Genomic DNA, 27,946 nt, shown 5'->3' on the forward strand with positions numbered 1-27,946 from the left:
TGTTTTCCAGGAAATTTAACTCTATGAAAATTTGAAGGATAACAAACAAGTCTTTTTGTGAGCTAGAGGGATCCAACGAAAATGTTAGACATGCCTAGTTTCACATGGGGTATTTTTTTAAATGATCTGTATCTCAAAAACTGTTTTATTCATTTTCTTCAAACTTTGTAGAAATATTTTCCTTTGCCTTCAGAGCAAATCTGGTAACTTTCATACCAAATCAATTTTCAAGGCCAAAATTCTTGGTGGATTAACATAGGACTTTATAATAGAAGCTCATTGCAACAACCTTAATTTTGGAGCTCTGTATTAACACAAACACAAAACAGTAACAGGTGCTGATGTTTTTTTATTTTGGATGACAGGTGAGATCCAGGTAGACAGAGGATCTGGAAAAAAATGAAAATACATACGTCAGGTTAGGAAATAGCAGCAGTGTGTTCTAGGTAACATGCATATAATGAAAAGGAGTACTTGTGGCACCTTAGAGACTAACAAATTTATTTGAGCATGAGCTTTTGTGAGCTACAGCTCACTTCATCGGATGGGACAGGGGCTGTCATTTACTAGGTTTACACAGCGCGACAAGGTCCTGACCTGGTTGGCCTCTAGATGCTATAGCAATATAGGGTCCCTATATGCCTTGAGCCAGCTGCGAATCAGTGTAGCATGGACATGCTCCACCCTGGGCACCACCCCACACCAGGGCAGGGTGGGGAGTATTTGGTGTCTGCGTTAACTATGCTATGCTGGGGAAATCCTGAGGGCCAGATTCAGCTTCTCTGTGCCAACTGGGTGGTGCAAAAGGGCTTGAACCTGGGCAGAAAAATCGGGCCCAAGGTACTTAGAACAGGAAGAAGGGACATCCTCTCTCCGACTGAAACAGAGTTTTACTTAGAGCGCCTCCTGAAGGGCTGGGAGATCCACAGATAAAAGGCCCTGGCCAGAGACCATATAAACTATTATCGCCACGAACAGGCCCTGAGTTGGGGCAGTGTCCCTGTGACATTAGCGTATTGCAGTGTAAGAGCCCCTGCCTTATAAGCATCAGAGGGGTAGCCGTGTTAGTCTGGATCTATAAAAGCAGCAAAGAGTCCGGTGGCACCTGATAGGATAAGGAGGTTATTTCAATCAGGGAGGATGAGGCCTTCTTCTAGCAGCTGAGGTGTCAACACCAAGCAAGGAGAAACTGGTGTTCACCTCCCTTGGTGTTCACACTTCAACTGCTAGGAGAGGGCCTCATCCTCCCTGACTGAACTAACCTAGTTATCCCTAGCCTGATTCTTGCTTGCATATTTATACCTGCCCCAGCACCTCCCGCCTGCCGGAAGCCCTGATGATCAGCTCCTCCCCCTCCCTTCCAGTGCCTCCCACGCACCGCGATCAGCTGTTCCAGGGTGTGCAGGAGGCTCTGGGGGAGAGGGAGCAGGAAGAGGCGGGGTGGGGGAGGCAGTGGTGGGAAGAGCCAAGGCGGAGGTGCGGGCTTGTGGGAAGGGGTAGAGAAGGGGCGGGGCACAGAGCAGCGTGAGGTCAAACACCCCCTGGCAACCAAAAAGTCGGTGCCTATGAGTGATGCTACAAATGTAATTAGTTACGGATGCCAAAATCTAATGAACTGCTAAGCATATTTTACTTAGAATACAGTGTGAGTCACTTAACCAGCTTCCATCTGGCATACAGACTATGTTAGACAAATGGGTTTACTAATGGGACGTCGCTGCGGACAGATTCATTTGCTAATGGCTAAATGTAACTTGGCAGAGCAGAGTCAAAGGACACCCACCTGTGGGCAGGGAGCAGGCCCGATGGGACCCCAGTCTCAGGTGCGAGTATTCATGTACTGGCTTCCAATAATACCAGCGCACGCCACACAGAGCGCCCCCAGGGCTTTGAAGAGGGTGGCTCGTGAAACCCAAACAGCATCTTCTGGCAAAGAAAATGTTATGAAAAATTGTAAAAAGGTTACATATTTAGGAGCCTAAGTTCCAGTTTTAGGTGCTACGGCAATGCACAAAACCCCTGCTCAGCTGCCACCTAATCCCATAGGTGTCTAAAATCACTCAGTACCTACATTTCTGCTGTACAAGTTCCCTAGGCACCTAAATTCCTGCCTCTGGGGATGAACACTGCTGCCTCCCTCTGGGGGTTAAGGTGCCTATCTCCCGCCTGATTCCCCACAGCAACCCCCGACCTGACAGAAGACAGGCATAGGAGCACCTAACTCACCTGTGGGGCCCAATCTGGCAGGCATGCTCAGAGACCACTTACTGGATCATGTCCCACTCAAAAGCTGGCCAGAGGAAGAGGCTTCAACAAGAGAGATTCAGGGAGCCCCACATCAGAATATCCCAAAGCCCAGTAGTTAGCACATCTCCTGAGAGGTGGGAGACACTTGTTCAAATTTTTTCTCTGCATCAAGCATGGGGGGAACGGAACCCAGGTCTCCCACATCCCAGGTGAGTGCTCTTACCAGTGGGCTAAAAGTGAGAAGGGTAGCACTCCCACTGCTTCCTCCTTTTCTGGCCATTGTGTGTGGAGTCAGGCAGGTGACTAATTAATTCTCACATGAAACAACTTGCATCCCTGAGTCGCTGGACTCCAGAGAGGGGTTCCCAGTGGTGGATCACAAGCAGAGATAGGTAGTTCCCTACAGCCTGGATGCTAATTGCTCCCTGAGAGGGCTTAGAACACACCCTCTCCTCAGTATCTTCCACTAGCTAGCTTATGCAGGTCCCTGCACAGTGTGCTGGCTTTTGGGGATCCCAGTCTTAGATGTCTAATCCTCCCCACCCATTGTATAGGGAGCCTAGGTGCCTAATTCAGACTCTGGGAATCTCTATGTATTCCTGTGATTTTCTAGGTTCTTAAGTCCTTTGTGGAGCCAGGCCCTAGAGCAGAGATTCTCAAACTGGGGGTTGGGACCCTTGAGGGAGTCGCGAGGTTATTACATGGGGGGTCGCGAGCGTCAGCCTCCACCCCAAACTCCACTTTGCATCCAGCGTTTATAAAGATGTTAAATATATTAAAAAGTGTTTTTAATTTATAAGGGGAGTTGCACTCAAAGGCTTGCTATGTGAAAAGGGTCATTAGTACAAAAGTTTGAGAACTACTGCCCTAGAGCTTTATAGTTTAAAACAAACTCCACAAGTAAAGAATAAAACACTCAGTGAAGAGCCAGGACTCCCGATATGAAGCTCCACCAAAAATCCAGGCAGCCAAATTCGGCACCAGTTTCACTTTCCAGGTTTCCTTAGGAGACAGCCCCACGAAGACCACGTTACAGCAGCCTGGTGCAGATGCAAGCAGCAAGTTCCCTTCATCCAAAAGAAATGGTCACCCTCATCTTGCCAGGCGTAGTTGGAAGAAACACTCTTAGCACAGGTTTCAGAGGGGTAGCTGTATTAGTCTGTATCAGCAAAAACAACGAGGAGTCCTTGTGGCACCTTAGAGACTAACAAATGTATCGGGGAATAAGCTTTCGTGGGCTAGTACCCACTTCATCAGATGCATGGAGTGGAAAATACAGGAGCAGGTATAAATACATGAAAAGATGTGAATTGCCTTACCAAGTGTGAGGTAAGACAATTCACATCTTTTCATGTATTTATGCCTGCTCCTGTATTTTTCACTCCATGCATCTGATGAAGTGGGTACTAGCCCACGAAAGCTTATGCCCAAATAAATTTGTTAGTCTCTAAGGTGCCACAGGGACTACTCTTAGCACAACTACTCCCTAGGAGTCCACTAGCAGCCAAAGCTCTAACACAGCTTCTAAGCTATGACCCCACTTCACAAATGACAGACACACTCCCTCAATCAGCAGGGCTGACATAAGACTCTCCACTTCCTCTTACTGCTTCCCCAACCCTTCAATAGAGCCTCAGTCCTACACAGAGGGAACCTCCGTGGACCACTATATTCCTCTGGCCCAATGGAGCTCTCTACAATAAGGGTAAAGCTTGCCTGAGCGGGAGATGGAGCTTTATCAGGGGCTGGTCCAAGGCTGTGGAATTAACTTTTCCAGGAACTAAGGACCTTCCCAGCCCTCCCCACCTTCTGCTCACAGTACAAGGAAAATGTCTTTGACTTTGCCTTCTCTAACGTCAATGTCTAGCCACACGGGTATATATTTAGTAATACAAAAACTCCAAACTAAAACCCACTACTGCACACCCTTCTCCCTGTCAGGGGACGACAGAATGGACATGTGATAGATGTAGGTCATGTGGTTTAATGTGCAACTGGAAGGAGCTCAGATACTACTGTGATAAGTGACTAGCCCTCGTCCCAAACCCCAACCTCCTGCACACATGGAGCCTTTTGTTCTACGGCTTACCACTGGGATTCAAAGTTACATTCAATTTATCAACTAGTCAGCGCATCTTGCTCTGAACACTTATGGTGTCAAACACAAGGACAGCAGAATGCTTCCCACTCTACGAGGCTTGGCATTATTAGTTATTTGTACTGCAATAACACCTAGGGGCTAGAATTAAAGACCAAGGTCCCACTGGGCTGGTAGGTGCCAAACCCAGAACGGAATGACAGACCTGCCCCAAGGAGTGAACCCTTTATAAACCCATGTGAACACAAAGATGACACTGTACAACACCAGGCAGTTCGCTCATGTCAGGCAGCCACAAAATGTTAAAGCCAGCAACGTTTCCGTGGCTCAGGGCTCATGGGACAGCTCATCCTCCTTGCTGCAGTCAGGCAGGTTATGAAGAGAGCAGCCTTCGTTGATACTATCAGTTCCGCCCCTTCCTGCCTCCAGTCATTTTCCTTTCTGCCTCTGCAGCTGGAGGTGCCTGCCTGTACTGCAGTGAACATTGTCCTGTGAGCATTAGGCTCCTAGCACCTAAATCATTGTGGGACTTGGGCTCCTAACTCACATGGATACTTCTGAAAATGTTACCACAGATTAACGACAGGAGTTGTTCTCAAAAACTTTTCAGGTCTAGCCCCTGACCTTCCCTCCTCCATCTGCTAATCTCCCTGAAAGCACAAGCAACCCAGAGACAGATTCCTCATTCGTTTCCTTCCTCAGGCCTATCAGTCTGACAGAAACATCCCTGTCTCCCACATTTTCCACTTCTGAACCAGCTTCTCCCAATTCTAAGCAGGGCACTCAGAGGACCAAGAGTTTCCTTTTTCAGCAAACGTGGGCAGCCACGACACAGGGCAAATGGGTTACTCAATTGTCTCACGGACTCTGGCGCCTCCTCCTCCTCCCAAACTAATATTTTCTTCCCTTTCTTCCAGTGTTGAGCAGCAGCTTTCTCAGCTGCAGTAAAGGCCATAGGCCATGTGCCAGGGCAGCGGCTGCATACAGGAACATGTTCAAGAGAATTCTCAAGGGCCATGTAGCCATGAGGATGTATTCAGCACTAGACCTAAAATGCCAACTTCTTTAGCTAATACAGTGGATCGGACATGTGCTGATGCAGAGCTCAGAATCTGGTTTCATGTCCAGCAGTGAGCAGTCTGGGTGACCTTTCAGCCTGGACAGATTTAAAGGAGGTCTGTTCACATATCCATGACATCCTACGATTCTCCCTACAGCTTCATCCTTTTTTACCCAATCTGGTTATGGCTCTCCAGCCTTCGGAAGGCGATGGTGATGGTGGCAATGGCTGTTTCCCTGCAGCTGTTCCTATTAGAAACTTGACGCTCTCCCAACCATCCAGAAATGGAGCTGTACCCTCCTCCAGGCATCCAAATGCATAAGGCAGAAAGAACATGCTGAAGAGTTATCTCCTGATGGCTTAATATCACTAAGGACTCATCTTCTGGAATGGGGATTCCTATACACAACCTACAGCTCAAGCAATGTGATTGTCTGTGGACAGCCTTTCTGGCACTAAGGGCTGTCAGAAGCCATCAAGCCAAAGGTCCCCTCAAATTCAAGGTCAACACAGCCTGGTAAGATTGGACAATCCAGCCGTAGTGCTGGATCTCAACTGGCGCAAACCTCAAAGAAGCCACAAAATCCTTTGTGTGGGTAGAATGCACTTTGTGGGCTGAAGGAATCTTTTTCATCCCATAATCCAAAGGCAGGCTAGTTAAGCAGGTCACTGGGGAGGAGTCACTCAGCCTCCAAATTAAAGCCTCGTACTTTGCCCGCGTGGGCTCCAACCAGCCCGCTGCCCTCCTCACAAATTCAAAGTCAATGTGTAAAATCTGCAACTGTTACCCTGAACCCACCAGGCCTGGGCACACAAGTCCAAGGGAACTTTCCCCATGTATCTTCAATGCTCCTCCAATACCTCACTGCAGACAAGTTCTAAAAAAGGCAGGGCAGAGCGAAGGAGGTCCTGCAGGCTGGAAGCGGTCTCAGAAGGTCCTGCTACAAAGCAGCTCCAGTTTGCGCTGGCATGTCCAATCAGGTTGCTTGTGTTTCCAGGCCTTCTGAGCACAACACACCATCTCCCACCCAGACCCCAAGAAAGCTCAGTCAGTCAGCCCACCCCGCAAACTGCTCCTCAGGCAGGGTTATCACCACACCCTTGGTCTCCTGGAGAGCAAGCACCACGATGCCTATTACAGTGGGGATTCTTTACATCATGGCTCAGGGAGAGGAAAATAAGGCTAGGGGGCTCTTCGGTTCCTGCCTTCTTCAATCTGGATGTGATAAATGCTTATCCCCAGGTTCTTTCAGGGTGCAAGTGGCCACGTTAGGGTCTCTCAGGGATCTGTAAATGGGATCACCCAGGAGTTCCCCCCCAGTCTCTCGGTCTTTTCTCAGGCCTGTGACAGGATCTCCTGTTTCTCCCTGGAAACTTAACATGGTGCTTCACTAGCTTTCACCTCACTCCATCTGAAATCCTGCTAACAGCTGTCCCACCTTTACCCTGCAGTTTCGAAGGTGGCCTTCTTGGAGTCCTTTACATTCCTGAGCCTGAAGGAAGAGTCTGCTGCCCTTGTATCTCTTTTCCTACCGAATTTTCTATCCAGTCTAAGTAGCATGTAGTCTTGGGGCATTTTCCCAAGGCCATTTCCAGTTTCCACAAGAATCAAGCCAGTTTCCTCCCCAGCATTTTTGTCCTTGACTCAAACTGAGGACATGCTGTCACTCCCTTGGCATGAGCAGAGCTTTCAAAGTGTACTTAACTCAAACCAGCCTCTCGAGGAACATCAAACACGATACAGTTCTGCGGTGATCTGGAAGCCTACTTTCGCCATCTCCAACTCAAAGAATACTTTCAAGATAACACTGAACAGCACACTGATACACAGATACCGTCCCACAAACAGCACAAGAAGAAGAACTCCAGATGGACTCCTCCTGAGGGTCAAAATGACAGTCTGGACCTACACATAGGATGCTTCCGCCGACGTGCACAGGCAGAAATTGCGGAAAAACAACATAACTTGCCTCATAACCTAAGTCGTGCAGAACGCAATGCCATCCAGAGTCTCAGAAACAACCCTGATATTATAATCAAAGAGGCTGATAAAGGAGGTGCTGTTATCTTCATGAACAGGTCTGACTACCAAAAGGAGACTACCAGACAACTCTCCAATACCAAATTCTACAGGCCACTTTCCTCAGATCCCACTGAGGAATACACTAAGAAATTGCACCATCTACTCAGGACAATCCCTACACTAACACAGGAACAAATGAACATACCCTAAGAGCCCTGACCGGGGTTATTTTATCTACTACCCAAGATCCACAAACCTGGAAATCCTGGACGCCCCATCATCTTGGGCATTGGCACTCTCACTGAAGGACTGTCTGGATATGTGGACTCTCTACTCAGACCCTACGTCACCAGCACTCCCAGCTATCTCTGTGACACCACTGATTTCCTGAGAAAACTACAATGCATTGGTGATCTTCCAGAAAACTACAAGATCTTCACCAAGCATTCTCAAAACTATGATACCCACACAAGGAAATAAGGAAACAGATCAACAGAGCCAGACATGTACCCAGAAGCCTCCTGCTGCAAGACAAGCCCAAGAAAGAAACCAACAGAACTCCACTGGCCATCACATACAGTCCTCAGCTAAAACCTCTCCAACGCATCATCAGTGATCTAAAACCCATCCTGGACAACGATCCCTCACTTTCACAGGTGTTGGGGACACTAGGCATGGCCACTAGGTAACTCGAGGGGATGGAAGACCAAGACTGTCGATGAAGCCCCCTCGCACTAGGCCCAAGTGTCCTTGGCACCCCCGCCCCCCCCACCTGGAGGCACTCGCAGCAGTTATGCGTACTAGGCCCAAGTGTCCTTGCCCCCCTCGCCTGGAGGCACTCACAGCAGTTATACTGAGGATCTGCAACAAGATGTTGCAAAGTCAGACTGCCTGAAACTAAACAAGGCCAAACAGGGCAGATATGGAAGAACAATGCTGAATAAAGCAGCTTTATGTATGGTTTAACAGATGGTACAGAGAACAAGGGAACTAGCTGGGAACTGGATTGGCTGGCTATATGGATACTTAGGGCAGCTTGCTATTGGATAAGTATGCTGAAGAAAGGATGTATAAAAGCCCGTGTAACTTCCTGCTCTGTGTGCAGGATTTGAGATTCTGTTCTCCCTGTACCTTGTTGCAGCTGAAAATAAACTTTTCTGCTTCTTCACCCCGTTGTGATTATTGGGTGACACACACCGGGCAACGAACCTTGCTGTTGTTCACCTCTGGCGCTGGGTGCCGGCAACACAGGCCTTGGGACGCAGGCCAGTCCTTGCCCACAGACAACCCGCCAACCTGAAGCATATTCTCACCAGCAATGACACACCGCACCATAGTAACTCTAACGCTAACTCTAACACCATGCAACAAACCTCGATGCCAACTCTGCCCACATATCTACACCAGCGACACCATCACAGGACCTAACCAGATCCGCCACACCGTCACCGGTTCATTCACCTGCACGTCCACCAGTGTAATCTACGCCATCATGTGCCAGCAGTGCCCCTCTGCTATGTACATCGGCCAAACTGGACAGTCCCTATGTAAAAGGACAAATGGGCACAAATCAGATATTAGGAATGGCAATATATAAAAACCTGTAGGGGAACACTTCAACCTCCCTGGACACAATAGCAGATGTAAAGGTAGCCGTCCTGCAGCAGAAAAACTTCAGGACCAGACTTCAAAGAGAAACTGCTGAGCTTCAGTTCATTTGCAAATTGGACACCATCAGCTCAGGATTAAACACAGACTGTGACTGGCTCATCAACGACAAAAACAGCTTCTCCTCCCGTGGTGTTCACACCTCAACTGCTAGAAGAGGGCCTCATCCTCCCTGATGGAACTAACCTCGTTATCCTTAGCCTGATTCTTGCTTGCATATTTATACCTGCCTCTGGAAATTTCCATTACGTGCATCCGACGAAGTGGGTATTCACTCATGAAAGCTTATGCTCCAATACGTCTGTTAGTCTATAAAGTGCCACAGGACTCTGCCACTTTTACAAATCCAGACTAACAGGCCTACCCCTCTGATAATTGATCTCTTTGTCTTTCCTGAAAGATAAAAAAGGGGCATGGCAGCCTGTAGATGTGTCACCACTAAATCTCCCAGGTCCTGTATTGCACTGTCTATATGAGTACCAGTCCCCCACCTGCTTAAAATGAAATCTCTTCCCACCTGAGCTGGGACAGCCTCCTACATAGAAAGAGGACAGAGCCTTCTACACATGCATGTCTGAAGAGTTCATGTAACGTTCATGCACCTGGAAACAGTCAGGGCACACCCTGACTGTTGTGTAGGAGCGATGCACACATTGCTCTGTCCAAGGACTTGGACCATGGGAACATGGACCATTGGAAAGTCAAAATAAGGACATCAACTGTGGGAAGCTTCCTTGGCCTAGGCTCAAGGCCTGAGAACAAAGATTGTAGTAGATAGAGGCTGGTAAATAAGAATATTAATCAAAGTCATATTATTTCCTTTGTTGGTGCCTTTTGTGGTCGGAGTATGTAATGCGCAGAGGGGAGAGAAATAAAAGAGAGGTGGAAAAGCTGACAGGGGAGATCCCGTCAGCAGACCAGCCTGCTTGCTTGCCTAAAGCCGTGTCCTGTCTTGTATTGAACCGCCACAACTGGCGCCCAACGTGGGGCCCTCAGCACTCACCTCGCCCGGCAAGGGTTTCAGACGCGTCACTCATCCGCTTCGCGGATCCCGGTGAGTATTTTTCGTTGTGGTAAGTATGGGAAGCTCCCTCTCTGCTTTGTAACTACAACACCGCAGTGAGCTACAGTATTTGCTGCGTAAGGCTCAGCATGACTGCCCCACTCGAGAACTCACTCTCCTGCTACAGGAGGTGAGTGCCCAGTGCCCGTGGTACCCTGAAGCTGGAACTCTTAAGCTAGCGGACTGGGAGCGGTTGGGCCAGACATTGCACAAGGAGCCTCGGGCCCGTGCAGGCTTTACATGCCTGGCACCTCTGCCGAGACGCGATACAGTGTGTCGCTTCGGACGGGCCCTCCCTCGCGGGGCTGAGGCTCTCCCCACTCCCGTCCGCTCCTGCAGCCGTCCCCCCTCCTAGCGATGCGACACAGTGTGTCGCCTCGGAAAGGCCCTCTCCCGCACCAACAGAGGGGCTGCCGATCTCGCCACCCCCGTCCGCTCCTGCAACCATTCCTCTCCCTGCTTCGCCCCCAGTGCCTCTATTACCACCGCCTCCCTGGCCTTCCCCACCGGAGCCGGTGTGTGATCCTCCTCCCCCCGTGGGGCCCCATGCTCCGGGGCCCCCCGGAGGGTCGTCCGCGTCTGCTCAGGGGCTTTCGCTGGTGCAACAAATGGTTCACGCAGCGAAGACTCGCTCAGATCTTACAGCAGAGGAGCTGGCTGAGCTGGTCTCAGTCTGTCCAGTGACCTGGCAGGATGATGGCCAGGGCAACCAGGTTGCAAACTGGGTCAGTTTGCCTTACTCGGTGATCAGAGAGGTAAAGAAAGTGATTCGCGAGTTCGGCCTGACCGTGCGGGGTCTCATTGAAGGGCTAGGTTCTGGGTACTCTCTGGTCCCTGAAGACTGGAAGGCGCTGTTGCGCATGATGCTGACACCTAGTCAGTATGTTATTTGGCTTAGTGAATTTCGGCAGATGGCGGAACGCCAAGCCCAGGTGTATAGAGAGCAAGGTATCATTTATGAGCACTTGGCAGGGGAGGGCCAGTTTGCTACTGTCCAGCTGCAGTCTCAATTCCCTCCGGCCTTCTTCCCCATTATTTCCACCTGCGCCCAGCATGCTTTCCGGAAGGTCCCAGATTCAGGCAAGCCTACCAAAAGCTTTGCCAGTATCCGTCAGGGTGCATCAGAGTCCTTTATGGATTTTACCAACAGATTGCAGGAGGCTATCCTCCGACAGGTGGATAGCCCTGCAGCAGCTCAGGAGGTCCTGTTAAAAATGGCAGTTGAAAATGCGAACGAGGATTGCCGCCGTGCTCTCCAGGCTGCACAAGCCTCTGGAATTCTAGAGCTGTCAGACATGCTGCGGGCGTGCCAAAACATCGGCACACAAGCACATAGAGCTGGGGTTGTGGCTGCCGCCCTGCGGAAAAGCGGGAAGGAGGGGAAGCGTTGTTACCGCTGTGGTAAGGAGGATCACTTTCAGCGGGAGTGCCGCTCCTCGGCGGCGCCCGCTCGCCCCTCAAAGAAGTGCCCCAAGTGTCGGAAGGGCTATCACTGGGCTAATCAGTGCCGTAGCGGGTCGGGAAACCGTATGATGGGTCCCCCCCGAACCCAGGGCCAAACGGGGTGTTTCCCACGCAGACCACTGTTCCTCTGCTTTAAAACCCATAGACTCCATGAAGGCAGCAACTGCCGGAAGTGCAGGGCTTGATTTGATTATGCAGGAGGACGCTGACTTTCGGTTGCCGGGGGAGGTTTGCGCCATACCTACCCAGGTGACGGGACCTCTCCCTGCCGGATTTGTGGGTCTGGTTCTTCCTTGCTCACACGCGGGGAAACAGGGTCTTTTTGTCATCCCAGGGGTCATTGACGCCGACTACACCGGCGTTATTAAGGTTCAGGTATGCACCCATCTTCCACAGTCGCTCCCGCGTGGACGGTCAATTGCGCAATTGATTTTAGTCCCCTATCAGGTGCCAGCTGCAGAGGATCGAGCCCGGGGCGGAGGCGGCTTTGGATCGATGCTGGCTCAGTCGCCATCTCACAACACGTCCTCTTCACTTGTTGCTCTAACAATGTCGGTCCGCCCCTCGAAACCTCAGTTAACGCTTCTCTTAAATAATGTTCCTTTTAGAGGGCTGGTGGACACTGGAGCTGACGTTACGGTGATTCGCGATCCGGAGTGGCCGGTCAGTTGGCCAACTCTTCCTTCTAAAGAGTTGTGGGGGATCAGGGGTAGTAAACCCGGGCGCCAAAGTTTGTCTTGGGTCACGGTCTCTAAAGCAGGAGGCCGTGCCCTTGCTACAATCCGCCCTTTTGTGCTCCCTGTCCACCTCAATATTTGGGGCCGTGACTTACTTACAAAGCTGGACACCACTCTCGACATTAATATATAATGGCTCAAAAGCCTCCCGCACCCACCTTGCCCTCCGCATTACCCTTGGTGTGGCAATCCTTAGAGCCCGTATGGATTGACCAGTGGCCCTTCCCTCTAGAGAAGCTAAGAGCACTTCATTCGCTTGTGCAACAATATTTGCAAGCACAGCGCTTGGAACGCTCCACTAGTCCCTGGAACACCCCGGTGTTCGTTATTAAGAAAAAATCTGGTGCATGGCGGCTGTTACATGATTGAAGGAAAATAAATAAACGCATACAACCCATGGGCTCCTCACAATTTGGCTTGCCGAGCCCAAATTTAATTCCTCAAACCGATCAGCTTTGTGTGTTAGATTTAAAGGATTGTTTTTTCACCATCCCCCTTTGCCCACAAGATCGCAAAAAATTCACGTTTACGGTGCCACAATATAATAATCAGCAACCCTCTCATAGGTATCAGTGGAAGGTCTTGCCACAGGGAATGCAAAATAGTCTGACCTTGTGTCAGCTCTTTGTGGATCGGACCCTCGCCCCTTTTCGTGCCCGATACCCCACACTAAAGGTCTACCATTATATGGATGACATTTTGCTTAGTGGTCCCCAGGTCACGGCAGAACAGCTTGAATCTTTGTCCCAGATTCTCGGCCAAAATGGCCTATTAGTGGCACCAGAAAAAATCCCACGCCCTTATCCCTACCACTACCTCAGGCATAAGGTTTTACAAACCTATGCCGCCCCTGTTCGCCCAGAACTGGTTCTACCTCAACCCCTAACCCTTGTTAAATTACAACAGATTTTGGGTCATTTAAATTGGATTCGCCCCTACTTCCGTCTCCCCACATCAATGCTGCAGCCGTTGTTCGAGCTCCTATGTGGAGCTCGGGCACCGAGCGCAGTTATTGCCGTCACTGAGGAACATATTGCCTACATTTGACAGATCAATGCAGTGTTGAGTCAGCAGTTTGTGGATAGACTCACTGAGGTCTGTCCCCTGCGGTTGGTTCTCCTTGCCACCCCTCATATGCCTACTGCGGCTCTGTTTGTACCTCGTACGGACACAGCCGTCTCTATCATAGAGTGGATATATTTGTCATCCACTCCTCCTCGGAACATTTATCCTTATTTGGATGCCTTGTCTGATCTTGTTCGTAAAGCCCGCCACCGTGCAGTGCAACTCACGGGTACCGATTTAGTTGCCATTGTGTTCCTCTTATCCCGTAGTGAATTTGATTCCTTGTGCCACGCCTCCTTGGCCTGGCAGGTTGCTCTTTGTGATTATGTGGGAGAGATCTCTTATAATCCCCCAAAAGATCCCCGATTGGTAATTACCCAACAGGTGCCCCTAATCGTACATCGTCTTAGCCGCTCTCAACCCATTGCTTCAGCTGTCACTCTTTTTACTGATGGCTCTCCACGTCGAGGTGTGGTCACCTATCAATTAAGTGACCCCCCTCGTTGGCATTCTCGTTTTACGCTGCCTCAGCGTTCCGCACAGCGCTCAGAACTGGCTGCTGTTATTTTGGCCTTTCAACTTTTTGCTGACTGTCCCTTTAATTTGATTGTGGACACCCATTATGTTTATCAGGTAATTGATCATTTACCCCTAGCCCTCATTACCCCTCAGGTCGATGCAGACCTCCTTCGCCTGTTTTTGTCTTTACAGTATCTCGTCACCACTCGTAATTTCCCTTATTTTGTTGCTCATATTCGCAGTCATACCCCTCTGCCTGGGCTACTCACTGAGGGCAATGCGCGTGCCGATCGCGAGTTACGTGGTGAGGTAAATTCCCTTTTTTCTGACCCCATTGAAAGCCATGCCTTTTTTCATCAGTCTGCCTCTGTTTTGGCCCGTCAGTTTCACATTCCTGCTGATCATGCACGTTCTATTGTTCGTTCCTGCCCCCACTGTGCCGCTGCTGCCCCTACCTTTTCTTATGCCGTTAACCCCAGAGGTACCGCAGCGAATCAGCTGTGGCAAATGGATGTCATTCACGTGCCACAATTCCGCCCCTATTCGTTTTTACATGTTTCCATTGATACCTATTCGGGATTCCTCTGGGCGACCCCACAGCGTGGGGAAGCCACTCCCAAAGTTATTCACCATTTGCTAGCCTGTTTTGCTGTTATGGGTCGCCCGAGCCAGATAAAAACAGATAATGCCCCAGCCTATTGCTCCACAGCCCTTTCCACCTTTTGTGTCCAATGGGACATCCGTCTCACACATGGGATCCCTTATAATTCCATGGGCCAAGCCATTGTTGAACGTGCAAATCGCACGCTAAAAACCTTGCTTGACAAACAGTTAAAACAAGGGGAGCTGCGTCTCCGAACCTTAGGAGACATTCAGCAACAATTGCATATCCTTTTGTTCACTTTAAATAACTTAACGCTGAATGCAGATCAGCAGACCCCCGCGGATTGGCATTTTCATAAATGCGAGGTACTGGAAAGACCGCGTGTCTATTACCGTCAGCTGCCCGATCCGCAATGGCTGGGCCCAGTACCTCTAATCACTTGGGGTCGGGGATATGCTGCTGTGTCTCTCCCTACAGGACCGTTGTGGGTTCCGGCCCGGTGTGTGTGACTGGCACTGAAGCAGCATGGCGTGGCACCAGGGACTATCGAACCCCATACCGGAGTTTAAGCTGACCTTGGAGGAGAACGCGGTGCCTCCCGGGTCGACAACGACGGGACGGAAACGGAAGAGGTGTAGCGTCCCAAGCCAGCCCGTGACATGGGGAGCAGTAAAAGCATTGGTCGCCGCGGCTCAACGACGACTGGCAGCAAACCAACAGCCAGAGACTCCTGAGACTTTGTTTGTGGCAATTCTCGCCCAAATTACTGCTAATTCTGTATTGATTGTATGCCTTTTGTGCCTGCTATTTCCTGTAGGGGTTGGCTCGGAAGTGCTTTCTCCATTACGGGCCCGAATGACATATAACCTATGGGAAAGATTGGCTTCAATAGCAAATGTTACCCACTTTTGTTTATCCGATTCTGTAGCAGCCGGAGAATTGTTAGCTACATGCCTTATTCCAGTATGTCATCACCCTGAGGAAATAGGGAATGAGACGATGCTCGCTGCTTACGCGAATCTCTCTTCCCAGTACTCTGGCATGGCTAATTGGGGCCCGGCCAACTATACTTTGCCTCACACGGCCATATCCCTCCACACACCGTATCCGGCCGGGGCCAACAATGTCACCTGTGCGCGTGTGGTTAACTGCACTAGTACAAAGGTGCCCTTGGGCTGTCAGCAAATTTCTCAACCCTTTTTAAATTGTTCCCACACCGTGAATATTTCGTACAATTATGGCCATATCATCCTACCATCAGGGTGGTTTTTTACCTGCGGCTCATGCACCTTTAGTTATATTCCCACAAATTTAAGCGATGGCACCCTTTGCTGCCTTAGTAGAATGACACTCATTCTGCCTTTTGCCGGCCAAAAGCGCAGTAAAAGAGGTGTACCCCTTTCAGAAGACTGTGTTGCAGATGTTGATCTTTTCAGCCGCGCTGAGTATACCGCCTTAGCGGCCTCTATTGTTGGAGTTCCCGGGCTTGCCACTTATACAGCCAGAACTTTGAATAACCTGGCATGTTTTGCGGCAAAGGCAATTAATACAACATCCCAGGCAATTGCCCTACTTAACACAGAGCAACATGAATTAAGGTATGCAATTTTGGATAACAGAACAGCCATTGATTTTCTGCTCTTGAAACACCATCTAGGCTGTTCCACGTTTCGGCATATGTGTTGTTTTAATTTAACTGATAATAGTCGCTCCATAGAAACTAGATTGGCCGAATTGGCCAATCTTACGGCACACATATGCCAAGATCTGGGGTTTGAGGGTTTTTGGAATTGGCTTACAGGTTGGCTGCCCTCTCTAGGATGGCTGCGACAATTTTTTGGTTATGCTGTGTTTGTAATTGTTGGGCTTATATTTTGCTGCTGCTGTATACAATGTATTCCCTCTTTGCTAAGGCTTTGTAGAGACCTGCCCTGGCAGGCTCCCCGAGTTATGTCCTTGTCTGTCCGGGAGTTAAATCGCTTGCAAAAGCAAATTGATGGCTACCATGAGATGGCCGAGCACAAATAACAAAAAAATGGGGGATGAAGAGTTCATGTAACGTTCATGCACCTGGAAACAGTCAGGGCACACCCTGACTGTTGTGTAGGAGCGATGCATACATTGCTCTGTCCAAGGACATGGACCATGGGAACATGGACCATTGGGAAGTCAAAATAAGGACATCAACCGTGGGAAGCTTCCTTGGCCTAGGCTCAAGGCCTGAGAACAAAGATTGTAGTAGACAGAGGCTGGTAAATAAGAATATTAATCAAAGTCATATTATTTCCTTTGTTGATGCCGTTTGCGGTCGGAGTATGTAATGCGCAGGGGGGAGAGAAATAAAAGCGAGGTGGAAAAGCTGACAGGGGCAATCCCGTCAGCAGACCAGCCTGCTTGCTTGCCTAGAGCCATGTCCTGTCTTGTACTGACCCGCCACACATGTCCTTAGCAAACACTGATGGGTCAGGAGTAGCAGGGCACAAAGCAGCTGTTAGATGCCAGTCCTTAGGACCATACAACTTGACACTACTGCTCAAGAAGGGGCTGTTCTGCAATTAGCACTTGCTCCTTCACACTGTTCTTAGTGTAACTGAGAACTGCTATGTGAGACCCCATGAGTCTACCCCAAGGTTGATGGGCCACAGATAGAAATGAACTGGCGGGCAATTCTCCTTCGTAAGAAGAGAGAACATCCTGAAACAGTCCCTCTTCCCCGTTTTGAGCCACCCACCGGGCCCTGAATGTCCCTCCCAAGGCAGAAAACGCAATAATAATGGGGGATTTCAACCATCCCCATACTGACTGGGCATGTGTCATTTTAGGAATGGATGCAGAGATAAAATTTCTAGACATCATTTCTTGGAGCAGCTAGTCCTGGACCCCACAATATGAGAGACAATTCTTCACTTAGTCCTAAGTGGCACACGGGGGTATCTGGTCCAAGAGGTGATATAGCTCAGTAATAGTGACTATAATGTAATTAAATTTAAGATCCTTGTAGGGGGAAAAATGCCAAAGAAACCCACCACAGCAGCATTTAATTTCACAAAGGGGAACTACACAAAAATGAGGAACCCAGTTAAACGGAAATTAAAAGGTACAGTCACAAGGGTGCAAAGCCTGCAAACTGCATGGAGATTATTTTAAAATAGCATAATAGAGGTTCAAACTAAATGTATACCTCACATCAAAAAAAGCAGTAAGAGGACCAAAAAAATGCCACCATGGCTAAACAGCAGAGTAAAAGAGGCAGTTAGAGACAAAAAGACATGCCTCCTTTAAAAACTGGAAGTCAAATCCTAGTGAGGAAAATAGAAAGGAGCATAAACTCTGGCACGTCAAGTGTAAAAGTACAATAAGGCAGGCCAAGAGAGAATCTAAGAGCAACTAGCTAAATACACAAACACTAACAGCAAAAAAATATAAGGACATCAGAAATAGACAAGCCAATGTGGAGACGCTAAATGAATTGTTTGCATCGATCTTCACTGCACATGATATGGAGGGGATCCTCACATGTGAGCCCCTATTTTTCAGTGACAAATCTGAGGAACTGGCCCAGACTGAGGTATGAATAGAGGAGGTTTGGGAACAAATTGATAAATTAAAAAGTAGTAAGTCACCAGGACCAGATGGTATTCACCCAAGAGTTCTGAAGGAGTTTAAATATGAAATTGCAGAATTACTAACTGTGTTATAAGAAAAGGAGGACTTGTGGCACCTTAGAGACAAACAAATTTGAGCATAAGCTTTCATGAGCTAGAGCTCACTTCATCGGATGCAAATTAAATTAGGCTTGAATGAAGACTGGGAGTGGATGTGTCATTACACAAAGTAAAACTATTTCCCCATATTTTTCCCCCCTACTGTTCCTCACACGTTCTTGTCAACTGCTGGAGATGGCCCACCTTGATTATCACCACAAAAGGTTTTATTTTCCTTTTTCTTTTTTTCTTTTCTCTCCTGCTGGTAATAGCTCACCTTACCTGATCACTCTCATTACAGTGTGTATGGTAACACCCATTGTTTCATGTTCTCTGTGTATATAAAATCCTCCAATTGTATTTTTCACAGTATGCATCCGATGAAGTGTGCTGTAGCTCACGAAAGCTTATGCTCAAATATATTTGTTAGTCTCTAAGGTGCCACAAGTCCTCCTTTTCTAATTGTGTTATATAACCTTTTGCTTAAATCAGCTTCTGTATCAGATGATTGGAGGGTAACTAATGGAATGCCAATGTCTAAAAAATGCTCCAGAGCAATCCTGACAATTACAGGCCAGTAAACCTAACATTGGTACCAAGCAAATGGGGTGTCAAAAAACATGGTCAAGAGTGATCCAGTGGATATAATATACTTGGAGTTTCAGAAAGCCTTTTATTATTCTCTCATGGATCAGTAACTGGTTAAAAAGTAGGAATAAATGGTCCATTTTCATAGTGAAGAGACGTAAATAGTGGGGTCCCCTAAGGATCTGTACTGGGACTGTGCTATTCAACATATTCATAAGTGATCTGATAAAGGGGGTGTCAGGGTTCCCCCACACTCTGAACTCTAGGGTGCAGATGTGGGGACCCGAATGAAAAACCCCTTAAGTTTATATTCTACCAGTTTAGGTTAAAACTTCCCCAAGCTACAAATTCCTTTCCTTGTCCTTGGACAGTGTTGCTATCACCACAAAGTGATTGACACAAAAATTCAGGGAAGGGTCACCTGGAATCCCTATCCCCCCCAAGTCCCTTCAGGCTTGAGAATAATATACCAACCAGTTGCCTTAGCAATGTGAGCAGAGACCAGACCCTTTGTCTTCAGGACACTGAAATCAATCAGGTTCTTAAAAGAAGAACTTTATTTATAAAGAAAAAAATACAAGAATCACACCTGTAACATCAGGATGGAAGGTAACTTTACAGGGTAATAAAAAGATTTAAAACACAGAGGATTCCCCTCTCTGCTCAGCTTCACAGTTACAAAAACGGGAAAAAAACTACCTCTGTAGCATACAAAAATTCACAAGCCAAAACAAAAGATAACCTAACACATTTCCTTGCCTTACTCACAGTTTCTGTAATTTCAGATGGATTATTCCAGGTATATTTGTAGGAGATATTGTACCTGCTTGGCTTCTCCCTCTCTCCGGAGAGGGAACAACACACAGAACAAAAAAACAAATCCTTCCTCCACCCCAGATTTGAAAGTATCTTCTTTCTTCATTGGTCCTTCTGGTCAGGTGCCAACTAGGTTATTTGAACTGCTTAACCCCTTACAGATAAGGCAATCCAATACAGCTGCCAAGGAGGGATTTTATGCTACTGCATACATAAAGGTTGCTACCATTCTCCCCATAGTCATGACAGGGGGTGAACACAGAGGTGCCAAATTTGAGGTCAACATTAAATTACTCAATAGTTAAGTCCAAAGCTGACTGCAAAGAGTTACAAAAGAATCTCACTAAACTGGGTGACGGGGCAAGAAAATGGCAGATGAAATTCAATGTTGACAAATATAAAGTAATGCACATTGACAAAAATAATCCCAACCATAGCTATAAAATGATGGGGTCAAGAAAGAGATATTGGAGAGATTGTGGATAGTTCTCTGAAAATATGTGGTCAGTGTGTAGCTGAAGTGAAAAAAAAAAAAGCTAACAGGTTATTAGGTACCATCAGGAAAGGTGGAAAATATCATAACTCCATTATATGAATCCATGGTATACCCACTCCTTGAATAGTGCATGCAGTTCTGGTCGTCCCGTCTCAAAAACGATATATCAGAATTGGGAAAGGTAGAGAGAAGGGCAACAAAAATGATCAGTGTATGGAACAGCTTCCATACGACGAGAGATTAAGAAGAGTGAGACTGTTCAATTTAGAAAAGAGACAACTAAGGGGAGATATGATAGAGGTAAAAAAATCATGACTGGTGTAGAGAGCGTAACAAGGAAGTGTTATTTACCCCTTCACATAACAAAAGAACTCTGGGTCACCTGAGGAAATTAATAGGCAGCAGGTTTAAAACAAACAAAAGGAAGTACTTCAACAGACAATGCACAGTCAACCTGTGGAACTCTTTGCCAAGGGATGTTGTGAAGGCCAAAAGTATAACTGGGTTCAGAAAAAAATGAGATACATTAATGGAGGATAGGTCCATTAATGGCTATTAACCAAGATGGCCAGGGATGCAACTCCATGCTCCAGGCATTCCTAAATCTCCAACTGCCAGAAGCTGGGATTAGACAACAGGGGATGATCACTCGAAATTTCCCTGTTCTGTTCATTCCCTCAGAAGCATCTGGCACTGGCCACTCTCAGAAGACAGGACACTGGGCCAGATGGACTATTGGTCTGACCCAGTATGGCCGTTCTTATGTTCTCCATCCCTCGCTCAAACCCCAAACAGCCCCTCCTCATGCTCCAACCCAGCAGGCACCAAACAGTGTATTGCCAACAGCCCCGCACTCAGCAGCAAATCCTACATTAACAGAGCAGTGGACCTGTGAGGTGAGGGACTGTATGATCCACCTCCAGGGGCTTACAGCACATGCAGCAATGGTGGGGAGGGGAAGACAGGGAAGCTATGAAGGCTGCCTCAGCAGATACAGTAGAACCTCAGTTACGAACACCAGAGTTACAAACCAGAACTGGAAGTACACAATCAGGCAGCAGCAGAGACCAAAAAAAAGGAAAAAAGGTGAATATAGTACAGTACCGGGTTAAACGTAAACTACTAAAAAAATAAAGGGACAGCAGCATTTTTCTTCTGCACAGTAAAGTTTCAAAGCTGTATTAAGTTAATGTTCAGTTGTAAACTTTTGAAAGAACCAAAATGTTTTGTTCAGAGTTAGGAACATTTCAGAGTTACGCACAACCTCCATTCCCGAGGTGTTTGTAACTTAGGGGTTCTACTGAACAGCAACAAGAACTGACTTTAGAGCACCATGACAGGCCTGTGACGTTCTGTACCTCATGGGAACACCCATGTTCATCCTTATAAAATGATTTTGTGGTATCCAATGCAAAGTTTGTCATGTCGGATGTCTTCAGAAGGCTCATGATGCACTGCGCATTGTTGTTATCGTAATTGTTGTTACAGTAATGTTACAGGTTATAATTTCATGTATATAGTTATGAAGCAGACAATGTGTCCTCATGGCTTAAAGCAAGCCCAGACAAAAACTCTCTAAGAGCAGAGGGGCAGCTCACACCTCATCAAGGCATGTATGGGTGAAACCCAGCCCAGCCTCACCGGAACAAAGGACGCTGGCCTAGGCAGCAACAAAGGATCTCTTGGACTATCGAGTGAGTCACTCTCCTTCCTTTGGTCAGTTTGGGACTGCAATGAGGTAATGCTCACCTGACTGTGAAGGGAGGGGGGGCAAAGCCAAGAGGGAAGAATGAACATGATAAAAGGGAGAGACGTTTGCCATGCTCTTCCTCTCTCTTCCACCTCCATCTACAGACACCACCACCAAGTGACTGAAGCGCTGATCAAAGGGGAGGGCAGTCATCCAGCCTGTGGTGAGAAGCATCTAAGTTTGTCAGGGCACTAGAAGTGTTAAGATCTGCTTAGAATGCATTTTGCTTTTATTTCATTCAACCAAATCTGACTTCTTGTGCTTTGACTTATAATCACTTACAATCTATCTTTGTCGTTAATAAATCTGTTTGTTTATTCTACCTGAAGCAGTGCGTTTGGTTTGAAGCGTATCAGAGACTCCTCTTGGGATAACAAGCCTGGTACATATAAATTTCTTTGTTAAATTGATGAACTCATATAAGCTTGCAGCGTCCAGCAGGCATGACCAGACACTGCAAGACGGAGGTTTCTAGGGTTGTGTCTGGGAACAGAGATATTGGCTAGTGTCATTCGGTTGCACAATCCAAGGAGCAGCTGGCCAAAAGTGCTCACTCACGTAGCTGGGAGCAGCTTACATGCTAGAGGCTCTGTGTGAACAGCCCAGGAGTGGGGGTTCTCACAGCAGAGCAGGGTAAGGCTGGCTCCCAGAGTCAAGGATTGGAGTGACCTAGCAGATCTCCAGTCCAGATAACACCAGGGGAACGTCACAAGGCCCCAGCCTCCTGTTGCATTATCAATACCAAAGCAGCAGCAAGATGCCTTCTGAAGCAGAAGGTTCTTTGCCAGACCCACTGTTCTGGTCTAACCATGGCAGAATCCAGACTGTTCTCCCAAGGGAGAGTGGGAGTCCCGTCCCTTGAATCATTTCTCTCTGAGGGGGCACACAGCTCCCAAAGTGGCCTAGAGCCTAGGTGGTGTGGCAGGGTTATTATTATTTACATGGCACCTGAAAAGGTGCTGGGCGTTTTACAGACCCTGACCCAAGCAGCCCACAGTGGCATGCTGGGAACACCTACCCCACACATTCATCAGCTATAGAAAAGCTATAAAGAGCCCATATTTATTATTCGCATAGCGCTCTCCCCCATCTTCAGTCAGTTAAAAAACAACAACAACCACCACCAACAATAAAATGGTCGTGACCTGAAGCCCCAAATGCCCAGCTTCCTCGTCCTGCCATCCAATGTCTCCCCACTTGCATACTATGTACTTCACTCCTCCATCCACTGCCCCCGCGTGCTCCCTGGCTTCCCCCCCCATCCGTCCATACCATCCCGCTTCACATCTGCGGATGTGCGCTGCTGCAGGGCCTCAGAAGCTCGGCAGGCGGCTTTCATGATGGCCAGTTTCCCCCGTGGCCGGCCTGGAACGAAGACTTCCACCTCCACCTGCACCTCCTCCAGCGCCTGGCCCCGCTTCCTACCGCGCTTGTCCCGTTTATGCGGCTGCCTAGGAAAGGCACCCTGGAGCACGCTCTCCATCAGCTTCCGGGCCTCTGTCTCCTCTTCCTTCTTGGGCTGCACGATGACTCCCACCAGGGCAGCTGGGGCTCTGCGGCTAAACTTCTTCACTTCCTTCAAGATCTTCTGGATCTCGGCCTGCTTGCCCCGCAGGGAGGCAGCTCGGCACAGGAAGAAGATGAGTTGGGATTGACTGTTGCTAGCGCCAGGCTTGGCCTCTGACTGTGTCTGTGCCGCAGCCATTGCTGGACTGACTCCTGGTTTGCAGGCATCCGGGAACAACTCTTGGACAAAAGCTGCCATCAGAGCCCGAGTGTCTTTTCCCTCCTGAGACTCTCCAACCAGCAGCACCTCTGGCTTCCCCCCAACCTTCTCTATCAGAACCTGGAAATCCTTTAGGATCTGCTCGCCAGTGGCAGCAGCAGGGGGGTTCTCTGACATCTGCACCTCACTGTCCATGTCCTGTTCGCATGAACTCTCCTGCCCTCTGCTTGCCTAATACTGAAGGAATCACAAATTACACTTTCTTGCTATGTCACAATACACCACCTTGCCTCACCTCACCCTGGTGCACAGCCCCCCTCCATGGCCTAGAGCTGGGACACAGCCCATTATATTGTAAGGGATTATACATATATTCAGTGGATGTTTCAGTGCTCAGCTGTAATATAAATACACCAACAACTGGCAAGCATATGTAACATGCTTAAAAAGCACATATGGTTAAAAAGCCACTGCCAACTAGACAGAAGGCGGCCCTGCTTCACATCTATGCGGTCAACAAAGGAGTCTAAATTCCTCTGGTGCCAACATGCTTTTCCTACCAGTTGTGACACCCCTTTAAACAGCCAAATCTGGGATGTCTGATTTACCCCAGTCACAGTCCCGCTCAGTAAGAATGAGAGTTGGTCACAATAGTGGTAAACCCCAATATAAAAGGTCTTTTGGGAAAATTAGAAATAAAACTCAATAAAATTAGGGGGCTGCAAAGAGACGTTTCAGTTTCATCGTGAATTTCGGGCACAGGACTACATAATAATTTTGAATAATATATATATTTGGAGTCTGGAAAAATCAAGGCTTGCCTGTAGTCTAGCAATCAAGCTTTTGATAGTATTCCTATGACCTCGCTCCAACCTTACTAGCTGAGTGACCTTTAATGTCACAATCTCAGACTCCCCATCACTATCTTGAAATCAAACCAAACACTGCCTGAAAGACCATGAACGAAGAGCAATGATAAAAGGGACAGTATTCCATTAGGAGTTGGCGTTTATGGCGGTGCCAGAGGCTTGGGTGTTTAACTTCTTCATTAATGACGTGGGGAAAGGGGCAGAGCGTAATAAATGGGGAAATGGTAGGCCAGGACCACGTCCCAATGGTGACATTCCTACACAAAGGACACAGCTTGAGTAAACAGGCTCTTGCTCTGCCATATTCTCATGGGTCCGAGGAATAGAATCCTCACATCCCAGTTCACAGCAGCCAGAACACATCTCCTGAGTAGTCACTACATCAGGGTATGGGGCAGGAGGAGAGGCCAAGGACCTGCTTCCCCTCGTGGGCCAACAGATACATGCCGTCCATGGACCCACTGGCCACATCCTTCTCCTCTACCCATCACACTCCCTCAGGGTTTGTCATCACTAGGAAACGTCACTCGGTTCACACACCATTGTAGCAATCGAACTAGGTAAAATGCTGAGCATGGCAGTGGGCAGCACAGACAAGGAGGCCAAGTTGTGTTCAGCAGCTTGTCAGGTGGTGGGGGGTTAGTTAACCTCGCTCTTCGTGGCGTACAGCCACGACAAGATGACAGGATACTGAACTACCTGTTCTAGTCTACACTGATCACTCAGCATCACGTCAGCTACCTTGGCGCTTCAGACTCAAGCCGAAATACGATTCGATTACCCAATGAAAACCGGCCCTTGTTCGAGGAATCGCAGCATCCCAGAGATTCAGCCTGGCTGAGCTCTTGGCTGCTACACGGTGGGGAAAGAAACAAACAGCAGATCCTGCCAGGCAGCCCTACTGAGAGACTACGGGGTGCCAGCAGAGAGCAGCGATGGGGCAGTAAGTCCAGTGGGATTTTCAGTTCCGTGTCCAGGTTCCACTGGCACAAGTCTCGAGCACGTCCCTCAGCCCGGGATCACAGTCGCTCTTTGTCGCTAGGAGACAGAGGTCTTGGGGAATCAGAGCTTTCTCTGAAGATGAAATTGGCTACAGTGACAATACTCCGCCCTCCCCAGCACCTTCCACCTAAGGGCATGTCTACACTTCCGCTGCTACCGGGCCACAGCTGCCACGCTGCAGCTGGGCCACCGGGGCACCAGAGCGTAGATGCTTCCTACGCCCCCTAAAGGCCTCTTCCATGGGTGTCGATAATCCAGCTCTCCGGGGCAGTAGGGAGGTCCATGGGTGAACTCTTCCCTCCACCCAGCCCTGTCTACACTGGCGTGGGGCTGACCCCAGGACGGCGCTCAGGGCATCTCATTTTTCACGGCCCTGAGCAACACACGGCCAGGCCCGTCTAGTTTTTATGTGTAGAGCTGGCCTGAGAGCGCCTCCCAAAGGGGCCTCAGACCGGGCTCGGCGGCACGGCCAGGGAGAGGCCGCCCGCTCCGCGCCCCATGTCCCCGCCCCGCCCTCAGCGCGCCAGGCCCGGCCCGGCCCCGGCCGCCCCCCGAGCCCCCGCCGGCCGAGCTCCCGCCGCACCTGGCTCTTCCCTCAGGGCCTCGCAAGCGGCTTTCTTGACCTCCAGGGCCCCCTCGGGCCGGCCGGGGCGGAACACGGCCGTGTGCACCTCGACCCGCGGCGCGGCGCCCGGCCCCGACGCCGGCGGCTGGAAGACCTCGAGGAGCAGCTCCTCCAGGCGGCGCCGCGCCTCCGCCTCCTCCTCCGGCCGGGGCTGCACGATCACCCCGACCAGGGCGGCGGGCGCGCCGCGGCTCTGCTCCCGCACGCCCCGCAGCACCTCCCGCAGCCGCTCGGCCCGGCCCCGCAGCGACGGGGCGCGGCACAGGAAGAAGACGAGCTGCCCGGCCGGCGGCGCGCTGGGCGGCGCGGGGCTGGCGGAGCGGCGGGCCACGGGCAGCACCTCGTGGGCGAAGGAGCTGAGCGCGGCCCGGGCGCGGTCCGCCTCCCACGTCTCGCCGGCCAGCAGCAGCACCTGCGTCCGCTGCACCACGGCCTGGAACTGCGCGTCCGGGCTCTCCCCGGGCTCGGCGGCGCCCGCCGGCCCCGCCTGCTCCTGCCGCTCCATGGCCGCCCGCCGCTGGGCCGGGGCCGCGGGGCCACGAGCTGCGCCCCCGGCCGTGTCACAATCGCACCCGGGAGGGGCGCGGCCCCAGTCTGTAGGGTGGCTCCGTCCGCGCTGCCTCCGGCGGGCGAGCCCAGGGCAGCGAGCTCCTGCCCGGCCGGGCCGGCTCCCAATAGCTCGCAGCTGCTGCAGGCTCGCAGGGGTTATTGGTGACTCCAGCCGGCAGCAACCCCCGATCCGCTCTGCCTCCTGCTGGAAGGGCTGTTCCCCCACTGCCCAGGGTAGAGGCTGCACCGCAGGCCGGACTGGGGCGGCCGAGAACAGGCGGATGCCCTTTCGGAGGTGTGGGCGTGCAGGTGAGTGTGTAGGGATAAATGAAGCTAAGTCTGTGTCTCCTGGTTGATGAATGTGTGTCGTGGTCTCCAGATAACTGCAGACACAGGCACCTCTGTGTGTTGAATTCCATGTATGTAATGTTGGAAGAGCAGCAACCCCCTTGTATTTAAGTTGCCCAAGACTTTTCTGGTGGTGTTTGGGCCAGTTACCCATTCAGAGTCTGTGGAGACTCTGGCGAAGTCTGGCAAAGGACACCTGGCTGGTCTAATTCATAATTGAGATCCATGTCCATCGAAGGAGTTACCAGATACCAAGAATGCAGTCCTAGAAGCCTACATGCATCAAAGATCTTTCCAATTACTGCTCCAGGTCTAAAGACCACTTTCTCCGTGGTTACTGGGGCCATGGTGTTCTCTGCCAACATTCTAGACTCATCACCATGTTTCAGGCCAGGACACAGCACACAACTGGCCTCGCTGATGGAAAACCTTCTTCTGGCTACTGACAGCAAACCTACTTCTCAGCTGATTCTGCTAGACTCCACTGAGGGGGCCCACATTCCCTACCACCAAAACCCTGACCACAGGGAGTCCCACGTGACTCAGTGCTCTCTCCCATCCTAGCCAAGATCCACATAAGAGACTGGAGATTGACACCTCTTCTCTGCTGATACAGTCTACACCAATGCAGGCTATCCCAGTGCTGGGAAGAAAGCAGCTGATGGATAAAACACAGTGGCCAGCTCAATCTGGGAAAGGCAGAAGTGGTGCTGATAGTAGAAAAGTGGAAACATTTTGAGGAAATTGGCAATGACTGAGGGCATCAGACCACAGATGGTAAAGGTGGTGCAAAACCTTGGAGTCTTGCTAGTCTAAGCCCCCCCTTCCTGGATAAGCAGATTGCTGCAGCAGAGGGGAACAGATAATTTTCGCCTGGCCGAGGGGCTTCACCCAATCCTTTCACAGGATGATTTAGCTCAGTGGA

The 27,946-nt window shown here is 49.6% G+C and overlaps 1 protein-coding gene across 1 annotated transcript; it reads right to left on the reverse strand.

The window, feature by feature from the left end:
• Positions 1-329: 329 nt before the first annotated feature.
• LOC140899854 (uncharacterized) lies at positions 330-27,254 on the reverse strand. Its single transcript, XM_073316022.2, has 4 exons — positions 27,172-27,254; positions 26,083-27,056; positions 1,784-1,926; positions 330-389 (listed from the first exon to the last, which is right to left on the reverse strand). Exons 1-3 carry the CDS (start codon positions 27,252-27,254, stop codon positions 1,820-1,822), a joined length of 1,164 nt encoding a protein of 387 aa, XP_073172123.2. The 3' UTR covers positions 330-389; positions 1,784-1,819.
• Between the last annotated feature and the right edge of the window lie 692 nt (positions 27,255-27,946).

Source organism: Lepidochelys kempii, chromosome 17, assembly GCF_965140285.1.
Source record: "Lepidochelys kempii isolate rLepKem1 chromosome 17, rLepKem1.hap1, whole genome shotgun sequence".
In the NCBI taxonomy this organism is placed as follows: Eukaryota; Metazoa; Chordata; order Testudines; family Cheloniidae; genus Lepidochelys; species Lepidochelys kempii.

Bases quoted from the DNA above. Each gene is read 5' to 3' on its own strand.
- LOC140899854 (XM_073316022.2), bottom strand. From the start codon at position 27,254: ATGGACATGGATCTCAATTATGAATTAGACCAGCCAGGTGTCCTTTGC. The intron at 27,057-27,171 runs GTAACTGGCCCA...CTGTGTCTGCAG, and splicing joins TCTCCACAGACTCTGAATGG to TTATCTGGAGACCACGACAC. The intron at 1,927-26,082 runs GTGCGGCGGGAG...TTTCTTTGCCAG, and splicing joins GGCCCTGAGGGAAGAGCCAG to AAGATGCTGTTTGGGTTTCA.